The sequence below is a fragment of the Phaseolus vulgaris genome, chromosome 3, assembly GCF_000499845.2.
Source record: "Phaseolus vulgaris cultivar G19833 chromosome 3, P. vulgaris v2.0, whole genome shotgun sequence".
Lineage (NCBI taxonomy): Eukaryota > Viridiplantae > Streptophyta > Magnoliopsida > Fabales > Fabaceae > Phaseolus > Phaseolus vulgaris.
Window position 1 is genome coordinate 48,282,418 of NC_023757.2, and position 13,137 is coordinate 48,295,554.

Below are 13,137 nucleotides of genomic sequence, written 5' to 3' on the forward strand. Positions count from 1 at the left end.
ATATTTTATTTAAATTTATTTAAATTCATTTAAATTCAAAATCTGCTTTATCAAATGCTCGTTTCCTGAAAAAATGACAATATATTTTATCTAAATTAAAAAATTGCTCTCTGGATTTTTTCTTAAATAATAAAAAAAATATGCTTTTATAATTACTCATGTAAAATGATAGTATAACCAAAATAGAATAATAAAAGAATAAAATAAGAATAAATTTGTATATATTAAAAACAATTATAATGAAAAATTTGTTCCTCTTTTAATAAACTCTTTGGTTCCACATTTGACAAACTACTGCATATACATATATAATAATTATAAAAATAAAAATAAAAAATGCGGATATATGTTTCTGCTAATCTAAATAATAATAATAATAAAATTAATAATATGAATAATATTAAATACATAAATAATATTAATAATATTATTAATTATATTAATATTGATAATCGTACTAATAATTATTATAATAATCATAACACTACAACAAAATTTTATTGATGTAAAGTTTATTTAGTTATTTAAGGGACTTGACTTTTCGTTGCAGTTTATTTCTAACATTAATAATAATTATAATAACATATATTTAATAATGATCAATGTTAACAATAATCTTAAAAATAAGCTTAAATAATAATTGGAAACAATAAAAAAAATATCAATAATAATTAAAAACTTAAAAGAAATATATATTAAATTTTTACAAATTATGTGTTTCTTAAAGAACATGTTGGGTGTGTTTTATATTGTATAAAAGTTAAAATGTTCTCTTTGATTCATTTAATCTTTACTTAAAAAAATAAAAGTAAAATTATTTTGTTTCTTCTCCTCAGTGGTTTAAAATGTTAAGAGAGAGAGAGAGAGGGGGTGATAGGTTTAGCAAATGAGGAAAGAATATTGGTGGAATGTGATGAAAATGACAAGTCGTGCGTGAAAATAATACTTCCTCCTTTATTTTATTTTTTTCTTACTTTACTATTAGACCACTAAACCAGAAAGCACTTCAACACGCATATGTGGCTTAAAATTACGAACTCCGATTCCGAATTCGCATGATTGCCAAAAAGGAAGAAAAAGAAACATGTCTGCAAGGGACCGTAGTTTCAATATGGTATCAATTTGTTCTTCTGATGTGATCTCAGTACCTATGAATGATAAGTGTTCCAGCAACAATTATCTTAGATATTTTTATTTTTTCATGTGTTTCAAGTTTTAACGTAGGATGTGCCGAAATCTGGAACATACAAAGAACAACACAATGGCGCAGCGAGATTGGCTTACTGAGGGAGTTGTGTTTTTTTCCCTGATTCAACTGAAGATTACTTTGGGCGCAAAAGCATAATGATTGAATGCGTGTCTTTTTCCTCATCATGGATTCTGAGTACTACTCCATAATCTTATTATTATCCACATAGTTTATTCCGTTATTATCATCAATGAGTCCTGCCAAATAAAAGCATGCTGATTGTGAATAAACATGAAAAATCTGAATCAAATATATGTGCGAATACATTTTTTTTTATATACATATATATGTATGTATGTAGGTATGTATATGTATGTATGTGTCCTTTTATCAGCTGCTATAATTTTGAGGTAGTTTGTGATCCTTTTAGCCCTTTAAAACTTGAGAGGTCAATGCAAAAAAAGCGTAGTCTTGTACGGTCAAAGTAGAGTTATAGGTAGACAAACAGAGGGCAGGTGTGTGGAATCTTATTCCTGTTGGGCTACCTAAAATATCATCTTTATGGATAAATATGGGTATAGCTCTTTGCGGATATATATGAGAACTTCAAATGGCCTTTCAAAATAGAAATATGAAAAATTATTTTTTAACATTTCATATATATATATATATATATATATTTTTTTTATAAAGCTTTCATATTATAGATAATTGTTAGATTGACACCTCCAAATAAAAATAATCATATGTCATCACATAAAAAAATATTATTAAAAAAAATACAAAATAATATGGAGATTAAACCAAAACTCATATGTTAACAAAAACGATATATAGGTAGACTATACCTATTCATAAAGAACTCTAAGAATAGACTAGATAAAAACCTATTATACAAATGAAATAATAAATTATAAGTTAGTTAGCTTATCCGAACACGCATTTCCTTCATGAAAAATATGAATAACTCTAAACCTTATTTTCCCACAATAATTAAGACAAACGTTCCACCAATTACGGAGCATCTACGGAACCTTAGTCCTAGTAGTAAATGCACCACTAACCAAAGCATAATCACATTCAAGTCATACATTAATAAAACTCATCTTTTGAGCTTTCTCCATAGCATATGTAACTCCATAAAACTCTGCAACCAAAGCAGAAGCAGTTTGAACGTTATTATACGCAAACAAAGCTCATCAATAAACTCTTCTATACACCCACAAAAAATACCTCCACAAGTAGCAAGATCCAAATAATCCTTAGCTGCATCATTAGTGTTAATTTTAACTCATCCTGGAAACTCTCATCTAACAGGAAGAGGACGAAGAACTTTACCACTCCTAGTATGAATACCAAAAAACTTAATTACGTTGAAATCCAATACATCATTTTTCATTGAAGCTTTAGACGAATTTTCCACTAAACACCTGAGATCTTTAATGACCAAAATAACCTAAGAAACATCAATCTTATCCTGAAATCTAATATAATTCCTCATACGTCATATCATCAAAATAGAAAAAGTGATTACAACAAGCTTAATCAATTTAGCCAAAAGACTATCACCACTCTTAATAAAAAAAAGATCATCTTTATTAGAGAAATGATAATTAATAAAAATTTACCAAACCTAACTCCAAATATGTAAAACAATAGAACACTCGAAAAATAAATATTAAATAAATTTTTACGGTTCTCCACATAGCGAACGCATAGAAATTTTTTTATAATATGTGTAAATTGTATTGGAATGGTAAATAATTTTTATTGATAAAAAAATGTTTTTAATATAGAAACTAAAAAAATATTAGTTTGAATTAAAATGAAAGGAGCTTATTTGGGTGCAATGCAAGCATTTTTTTCGTGTGAATTTCTTCAAACACCACCACACCATGTCTTCTCCACTATTATCACCACCCTCTTCAGAGACACTCTTACTATATATCTTCCCTCTCTAATCTTCTCAATATTCTTCCACCGTAATGACCACTACCATTAAGAAGCTCTTCTCTCTCCAATCCGTCATTACCGAACTGAACAAAAGACCCTATATCTCTGAATTCAAAATTTGAATTCTCTTTAAAAAATAATATTTTTTATTTAATACGATCGTGTGTTTTTATTATGTTATTGACATAAATTATTCAAGCAATGACTAACATGGTCTGGGACCTTAAGCACGTACAAATTGAGTGATGATATTCTTCTTCCCACAATGATGTTAACAGAAATCAAACTTTTTGGGGCACTTGGTCAAGGAATTGATACCAAACCACAATAAATAAGGTTATGGACAGGGAATTCTGTAATATTCTGTTGTTTGTAATTATATTCATTCAACTAAATATATAAAAAATTAAATCAGTAAAATAAGTACGATTTAAGAAAAAAAATATCAATAAATAAGTAAGATTATTGACCTACACCCAGTCTACATCTAATGTATTTTTTTTTATCCTTATTAATATTTGTGTTTGTTCATCCAAAATGAATGTATTGATAATAATTATTAATTACTGATTCTTTAATGATTGAATTAATTTCTCTTACCAAATATAAATTCTTTAATAGTTTAATAAAAGATTTTATTTTAAAATTGATCATTTATCAGAAATTAATAATTAATGAGTCAAATAAGAGTCCTACTAATAACCTACTGATGTGCTTCAACCCGATCAAACAATATAAAATACTTTCATGGTTACATTTTATATATAAAAAGCAAATCACTATGTTTCAAGTATAGTAAATATTAATCATATAATATAAATGAACTGAATATATATTAATAGATCAAATCCAATACATGGAAGTTCGTTGTTTATATTCAATCCAACTAAAAAGAAAGCAAACAAAACACACGATAAAAAAAAATACTCATGAAAATCATGAGTTTCTCTTTCAAATATGTTCGATAACTTTTATAGATTTTGTCATATACTTCACTTTTGTGCCTTGTCTTTTTTTTTTTTAAGTCTATTCATATATAATTTAATTTCTGAAACACGAAACTCATTTTTAAACAAATTTATTGAGCATATTTCTAAATAAAAAGGTAAATTTTTCATCCTTGAATTTTCTTCATAACGAATATAATATGCTAAACTAATTTTCATTAGCTTGTTCATTAATTTTGTATCGGTCGGGTCCGTATGATCGATTTGAAGCCAGCATTCGATCAAGACTGACCAAGACCATTACATCCAAACAGAGGATTGATGAGGTTAATCAAAGATCAAACATTAAATAGTGTATTCTTAATTACAGATTAAATCTTTAATCAGACCTAATAACAAATTATCCACAATAATCATATAAATAAGAACATATTTAAAAAATCAGGTATATCATCATCTAATACTAAATAGACTGAGTGTCGAATCGAAGTCTTACTTAAGCGTCGGAGTGTCTATTGCAAGTACCATCTGAACCCAGAGTTTATAAAGACAAAGAATGAGAGGTGTGGAAGAGTGAGAGGTACAAAAGGAGTTTGTTCGAAAGAGAATAAAGAATAAACCGACCGAGAAGTAGTTGAATCATTCTTTTGTTTCCAACCCATCAGAGAATAAATTCTAACTTCCCTAACAAATTGACTTTCATCTGTTTATTTTGATTCTCTACTCACTTCAAATTCCTTTACAAATTGTTTTATTTATATCACCATCAAAATTCTTAGAAATTGTTATACCAAAACTTACTATTTTAATATCAAATATTTTTTCCCTTTATTATGATTAAGAATTCGAGATTGAACAAAAAAATGTAGTAAGTTATAGAATTACTAAGAATATAATTGACTACCCCTGAGTGATATGAATGTTGGACAGTATATTTGAGTGGTGTTTGTGTAAGTTGTATGATAGTATTTGTATGGAGCGAGGGCATGAAGCGACATCAGCGAAGGAGTGTTGTCTTTGAATTCCGATACATGAATGATGTTCTGTTGTGAATAATTATTGAACAGGAACACCGTGTCTGCGAGAAAACACCACATCTGCAATGTTCCTACGAACGAGCTGTAACAACCAGTGGTGAGGAATCAATTCCTCGCTTAATTTATCAAGTCCTAATTATCTGTGCCGTTAGCCAACAATATCATATTCCATTCATTTCACCATCTACCTAATTAATGCTATCAATTGTTTACAAATAACTCTTATTATCACTTTCATCTACTTACTTAACACAATTTTTGATAAACACAAAATATTCTTAAGACAAGTTAATTAACGTATTTTGAAAGAAGTAAGAGATTTTGATATGATATGTTTAGGTTGGTTGAATATTGAAGATGGAAACGCAGGCTATTAATGAAGAAAAGAGGTGAGGAAAATAAGGAGTAATATTTGTGGTTAGGAATGGGGCATGTGACGTTGAGAGGAAGTAGTAGAGAAAGAAAGGAGAGTGAATGCTGGTTGTAAGGGAGGCAATGATTCAGACACAACTCATCTATCTTCACTCCACTCCACTACTTAAATATCTCACTACATTCCTTCAAACTTCAATTTCTTAAACCATTCTCATACAGTAGAGCTGTAGAGATGCGAAACATGCCCAGCGCCGCTTCCTCACGAGGCATTGCAGCCATCGTCGGTGTGGGCCCCAACCTCGGCCTCTCCATCGCTCGGAAGTTCGCTCACGAAGGCTACACCGTCGCCATCCTCGCTCGTGACCTGGGTCCGTAACCATTTCTATTACTATTATATTATTACTATATTATATTATATGATATGATTGAATAACTGATTAAGTACAGGGAGGTTGTCGAGATTCGCAGACGAAATAGCGAGGGAAGAGAAGGCGCAGGTTTTCGCCATAAGAATAGACTGTTCCGATTCCCAAAGCGTCATTGAGGCATTCGAGGGAGTCCTCTCTCTGGGATTCGTCGAAATTCTGGTCTACAATGCATACCAACCCCTTCCTTCTTACCCCACCTCCTTCCATGACCTTCGCATCGATTCCTTCCACAAATCCCTCGCTGTTTCTTCCGTCGGTGCCTTCCACTGCGCTCAACAGGTACCTACCCTTCTATATATCAATCCCTTAATTAATCACTCTACTTCTCCTTCATCACATTAATTCATCAGGTGCTGCCCGGCATGGTTGAAAGAGGGAAGGGAACCCTTCTCTTCACCGGCTGTTCCGCGTCTCTCAACGGCATTGCTGGATACTCCCAACTATGTAAATACCAACTTTTTTTTTTATCTCTTCTTCTTCTCCTTCTTCTTCTTAGAAGAGTAATTAAATTGAGTTGAATTAATTGAATTTGTGTGAACACTGGACCCAATGGGGGAGATGAGACAGGCTGTGGGAAATTCGCTTTGCGAGCACTATCGCAATGTTTGGCCAAGGAATTTCAACCTCAGGGAGTGCACGTAGCTCATGTTATCATTGACGGTCTTATCGGCCCACCGAGGTCAATTCCTTTTCTTTCTTTACTTCTTCCTCCCTATATACACAAAGCTTTCGCTTATGCACTTACACACTTCCATTTCCTACCTTAATTAGAGTATCTATAGATAGATAGTCTGGAAAAGGCTTCATAAATGGGATCTAGCTGTCCAACAATAACTATTTGGTTAATTTCTGATATTAGGAGAGGTTGTTATATATGCACATATTCCTTTAACTAGTATGTTTACAATCACACTGGTTAAAACAAAGAAATGATGTTAATGATGAATTTGCATGTTGTGGGGCAGAGGAGCAACATTGACGACGTCATTGCAGAGGGGTAATTCGTCGGGGGAGCAAAGCAGTGGAGTAGTGGGAGGAGGAGGTGAGGGTACAATGGACCCGGACGCACTGGCTCAAACCTTCTGGCACTTGCACGTCCAGGACCGGAACGCATGGACCCAGGAGATGGATCTTCGTTCCCCTTCTGCCAGATTCTTCTAGTCACTCCTATTAATTTCATGTCTCCCTCAATTATTTCTTTTTCACTCTGTGCCATACTATATTCTCCTCTCCAGTTTCACATCTCAATCCTTTTTCATCTATGATTTTCCAATCACGTGTGGGGGCTTCTCAGTTTGCTTGCTTTGCTAGCCAGCTACCTAAATTATGTGTACAGAGATTACAGGGTGTGTCGTCAATTTGGGTGAGTTGAGTAATATCTGTTTTTGTAGAGACTGGGAAAGAAAAAAAACAAGAAGACAATGATGTATTATATATCAGTATATCATGTCATCATCCCTTTGTGTGCTAATTTGGTTTTGGATTATTCTATTTTGTCAAAATATATTTGTTATTTACAAAATCGTGGTTTGATGAGTAATTTGTCCATAATGGGTCGAGTTGTTTAGGATGGGAGGTATGGGTCCCAGCTGTGAAAAAGTTAAGGCGTAGGATGGGGACATGATTGCATGGATAATAGTAGGAACTCGTGTTCTAATTTTGGACACAAAAAACTATGTGTACTTACTTGCTTGAATCTCCAAAAGTATGTATTAAAGCTTGTTTAAGTGCTGTTATTTTCATGCTATTGATGGAAAGAAGAATTATGAATGGAGATATCAGGTTAACTAAATATTAGATTAATTTACTGTGTATAAATATCATTTTATAAGAGTTAAATTAATTTTTTTAATATTTATTACGCTGAGAAGTTGGAAAAAGCAATATATATTCTCTGGTCTTGAATTGATTTTCCAAAAAGAAGGGAAATGAAGTGATGGTTGATGAATGGGAGAAGAATGTGTGGGAAGTAGGGATGAGAGTTATTGGAGGAGCCGTCACAGATGTTGAGGTCAACAGTGGCACTAGGTCTGGCACTAGCTGCAGCTGCATTGACAGCTACAAGGAATAGGAATAGAAATAGGAACAGGTGTTGATGACGAGAGGCAGGTTCCACCACATGAAATGGTTGGTGCGATGATGCTAGTTGCATGATTGGAGGTGCTTTTGTTTGTTTGCAAAACCATATGATATGATATGATGATTGGTGATGAATCATGTCATATGCCTCACTCTATAAAAGAGGTCCCAACTCGTATCTGAAAAGTTTAATTACAGCAACGTGTCATGCTACTCTCGCCACAATACCACATTAATGCTCCTGTTCACTTCTCAATTTCCGACACACTATCCTTTCCTGTTATATTCTTAATTAGAGAGTGGATATGAAATATGGGTAATAATACATTGTAAACTCAAAATTTTTACATAAGTACGTTAACACTTTTAATACTATTATTTTAATATATTTTTATATTATTTAATTATAATTTTTTTATTATATATATTTATATCTAAATTCATTTTATATAATTTTTAGGATTGTAAAAACATCATTTCTCTTGAAATAATTTGAAGAAAAAATATAAAAAAATTGAAATTGTTTAAATTAAAATAAATAAAATAAAAGATACGGAAAAAATTTATGAAAATTTAAGAGTGATGTGATATATTAAATTATTATATTTTTTAATTGGTAAAAATATAAATTTAAAAATTTATCTTTGTATTTAAGTATTGTTAAAAAGTTAATTGAATTGATTTATTTATAAATTAAATAAAATTATTATTTTATCTTTATTTTTTATAATTAATATAATTATTATATAAATATATTTTTTATTAAAAATATATTTATTATTATTATTATTTATATTTATAATTTATTATATATATAATATGTTTAATTATATTATTTCAAATAATTATTTTTTACAATTTTAATTATATTTAAATTGTAGTCTTATTTTAAATATAAATAATAACAATTTTAGTTTAAAATAAAGATTAAAGTAAATTATAAAGCAACTTTCTTTTCGCAATTCTTTCTTTAAGATGCGAGAAAAGTTATAAGCAGGTAACCGGTTTTGTTTTTTTGTGTTTTGTATTATTTATGATTTTGTTTTTCATATTATACTCATGCACAATAAACCTTTACCTTTCCTAGCTTAAAAACAAATGGAGCTTAGGTAAAATTAGTACGCAACATAAAATTTAATTTAAGAGGAAAAAAATAAAAAATCTAAAACAAATAATGTATGAGAAGGAAATACTAGTGTCAACCTTAAAATAATTAATGATAAAATTGTGAACATGTTTGCTTGAAAATTCAGTTTACATCGATCAAATCATTATAGTATAGCATGTTTCCAACAAGCTATTAACTTTACATACACACCACTGGTAAACAAAAAGAAAATAATGAAGTGAACAATAAATGCTACTAATTTTCAATTACTTCATTAATGATCTCATTAGTCACTAGAACGCTATTTAGCATCCCCTTTTCCTATAAGAAAGTCGATTTACAGTCATCTATAACCTCAGGTAAAACTTGCTTGATGCGACACAATAAGACCTTCGAAATAATTTTATACAATGAGCACACTAGAGAAATAGGTCTGCATTGGTTCAAACTTGTAGGGTCCCTAACTTTGGGGACAAAGGTAATAAAAGACGCATTACACCTTTTAGGAATATAACTCGTCCCGTGAAAATAGTGAACAACAACTATCACATCAAGCTTCAACACTTCCCAGTTCTTAAAAAAATTAAAATTAAAGTCATCTGGTCTAGGGCTTTTTGACCCCTTACACATCCAGACAACATCCTTTACTTCTTCCTCTGTGATCTGGGACACCATACTTAAGCTAGCCTCCTCTGACATGGATTTGAACTCAACATGCTCAAGTCTGACTCCAAAATCCTGAGTAGTCGAGAATCTAGCTTCAAAAAGCTTCACCGCTTCCCTGCCCATTACCTCAGGTTTCTCAACCCACAAAATTCCCACTTCCCTTAACCTCATTTCTAAGTCTCCTCCATCTAATTACAGAATGAAAAAACTTGGAATTACAGTCCCCAAACGCAAGTCAATTAGCTCAAGCTTTCTACCTAAACATAGATTCCAACTTCTTATTGATCTCTTCTACACGATTGATGAGAACCAACCTTCTCGTCCTCAAACTCTCCGGTAAAGCATCACCCTCATCTTTGACATCAAGCTCCTCAATCTCCATCAAACAATTCTTCTTCTCTGATTCCAGGTGGCCGAACACATCTCGATTCCACACCTTGAGATCAACTTTTAGACTCTTCAGCTTACCTTTGAAAGCATAAATACTATTCCCCTTACCAGAATAAGAATTCCAGTTATCTCTCACCATATCCTTAAACCCAGGTTCCATCAGCCACACATCAATAAACCTAAAGGGTTTCGGCCCCCAATCTTTTACCGAGGATTTGACCACTATTACACAATGATCTGATATCTCTCTCGACAAGATATATTGTTTACCCATAGGCCATTGTTGTAACCAATCATCAAATACAAGAACTCTATCGATCCTAATTTTAGCTGAGACGTTTGATTTATACCACGCATACTTCTTACCCACGACTGGAAATTCCACCAGAAGGTTCCTATCTATAAAGTTATTGAAACCAAAGATCTCACTCTTTTGGCTACCACAAACTCTGACTCCTTTCCTATCGTAAGACCTTCTAACCACATTAAAATCACCGACGAAACACCAAGCTAGGTTTAGGGTAGCAGATTTTAATGCTAAAAGGTCCTCCCACAAGGCCACTATATCTTTCATATTACACATTGCATACACATTTACAATCGTACATTTCAGATTAGACCTTAAGTACTGTCCGTACTCAACTATGAAGCCCATACCCTCCACAGACTCTTAGCACCTGCGTTATGTAACCAACCCACATTGCTATCCAAAAAAAAAAAACACCTACCATCCAAATACATCACCGCTTTAATCTCTTATAAGCACAAAACATTTGTTACTCTTTAGCTAGGTCAGCTTTCAGATATTTATCTATTACCTAATCTAATACTAAACAAATATTTATTTATCAGAAAAAATAAAAAATAGTGTTACTATTTAGCCCACACTAATATCTAAAAGCTAATTTAATATTCTATAAAAATGTAGCAAAGAGATAAGAACAAGAGAAAAGAAAAGAGAAATGAGAAAAAAAAATGTTAACGAAGACTGAGTAATGAAGCAGGACCGCACTTTACAGTCTTAATAAAGAAGGAGAAAGGATGCAATGTGTTTGACTGACTACAAAGCAATTGGAGAAAGCTTTATGAGTTGGAACTCAGAATAAAATAAAACCACTCGAATAATGCATTGGGGGACCATTGCAATAATCCTCTGTACCACAACAAAACAAGAGCAAGATATTTAACATTCTCATCAGAGTATGCTCTGCATTAATTGCTTACAATCTATGGGAACCAGCTAATATATATATTTTTCTTTTATATATCCAAAACCATATTTCTGAAACTGCAAAGCAATCCAAATGTTCAACTTTAAGCTCCACAGATTTTCCCACCTTCTTTATTTCCCTAAGGAGTGAAACAAATAGTGTGGTAAAGGGCTTACCACTGTTTTAGGTTTGAAAAAAGGGAAACTAAACTGCATGGAGTCTGAATCTTCACTGTGAGAGGTAGATCTTGAACAGACAAATGGACTTTAATCACTGGACCCTGTACCTTTTTCTACATTCAAATCCTTCACTTCAAAGTTGAGTCTGCTTAAAGTTTTTATGAGAATGTACATATATGGCTACTTAATGTTGGGATCTATATGTGAATTCATATCAACGCAAAATCTATGTTTCCTATTTCTGGAACAAGCCATTTAGTAAGCAAAAGTTTGAATTCTTCAACCCCCAGCAAATTAGCAGTACATATTCAACTGTATCACATTGTTGATTAATGTATAAGAGTTTTTTGAATTGGTTTTCACTTAAATAAATATAAAGAAATCCATATAACAGTATTCTTCTTAAGGACTTAGAACAGTATCATTGATCTCATGCAATATTAAGTGCTTGACTCAAGTATGAAACTTTCTTGATAAATTTAGAGAAAATCTCATTATATATATAGAGGAATTCACAAAATCATATGATTTTTCCGAATCAAATAAAGTTGATTTTCTATTTGATACATAGATGAAGAACTCAACTTAGCTTTCTTATGAAAAAAGAAGATAAATCTTAATGATGATATACATTTGTTGTGTAAGTTGAAGAAATAAATGGTTTTATAAAAAAATGGGAAATAGAAGAAGAACTCACATTATTTAGTTTCAGTAAAAAAAATCCTTCAACTACATATATATAATGATACAACTTGTGATGTTCAGAGATATGGACCATGTCCATGCAAAGTACAGTACTGTTCATCCAATCAATTTTATGAGGCACTTATTTCCTTCCTGATGGATCACATTATGAAATTCAGAATCCAATCAGTATACACTATTTTTTTCTACCATGGTATCTTCTTTCAAAAATATTTTTATTTTTAATTTTTTCTTCATAATTTTAGTTATTTAGTATTTAATTATGTGTTATTTTTGTTTTTGAATATCTTTTTATACAATTTGGATTATTAAATTTTTAGTATAAGGGTAATTGATTTTTTTTCGGTATCTAATTTTTTTAACACAATCTTGATCTTTTAATTTTTTATTATGTTTGTTTTAATTTTAGTTTTAATTTTTTTAATCTGTCAAATTATATTTGGTGATAAGGTCATGCAGCACTGTTATTTTCTATTACATTAAAAAGTCATGAGTATTTAATGTTTTCTCTCAATCTTACTATGTCATAAACTAACAAAAAATTATGAACAGTTAAAAATTAAAAGAATAAAATTGTCAAAAAATTAAAAAGACTAAAATTGCTAATTTTGTAAACTATAGAAACTAAAATTACAACTAAACCTAAATATAAACATGTTTGTTAATGAGAACTCAAATAATGATTTATTAGGAGTGAGTATTTATTTGTGCTCAACTTGTTGGAAGTGAACAGTGTTACCGATGCATTCAAATATAAAAATTGAAATATAAAATTCAACTGAGCTAGTGAGAATGTTAAAACTATTTGACACAGTTTACCAATGCAGAGTCGATTTCAGGAGTAAGCAATGGAAGACAAGACATAGCTAC

The 13,137-nt window shown here is 31.0% G+C and overlaps 2 protein-coding genes across 5 annotated transcripts; one reads left to right on the top strand and one right to left on the bottom strand.

The window, feature by feature from the left end:
* The first annotated feature begins 5,087 nt into the window (after positions 1-5,087).
* LOC137808316 (uncharacterized) lies at positions 5,088-7,665 on the top strand. 4 transcript variants are annotated; one of them, XM_068609363.1, is made up of 6 exons: positions 5,088-5,223; positions 5,466-5,869; positions 5,949-6,208; positions 6,280-6,373; positions 6,497-6,608; positions 6,895-7,665. In XM_068609363.1, exons 2-6 carry the CDS (start codon positions 5,734-5,736, stop codon positions 7,088-7,090), a joined length of 798 nt encoding a protein of 265 aa, XP_068465464.1. In that variant the 5' UTR covers positions 5,088-5,223; positions 5,466-5,733; the 3' UTR covers positions 7,091-7,665. The 4 variants fall into 4 exon arrangements, with proteins under 4 accessions (XP_068465464.1, XP_068465466.1, XP_068465465.1 ...); XM_068609365.1 differs by having other exon boundaries at positions 5,089-5,223; positions 5,496-5,869; XM_068609364.1 differs by lacking the exon at positions 5,088-5,223 and having other exon boundaries at positions 5,277-5,869.
* A 2,370-nt stretch (positions 7,666-10,035) lies between these two features.
* Positions 10,036-10,827, bottom strand: LOC137805685 (uncharacterized). The gene has a single exon (XM_068605623.1). The coding sequence runs from the start codon at positions 10,825-10,827 to the stop codon at positions 10,036-10,038; it is 792 nt and encodes a 263-aa protein (XP_068461724.1).
* Positions 10,828-13,137: the final 2,310 nt, after the last annotated feature.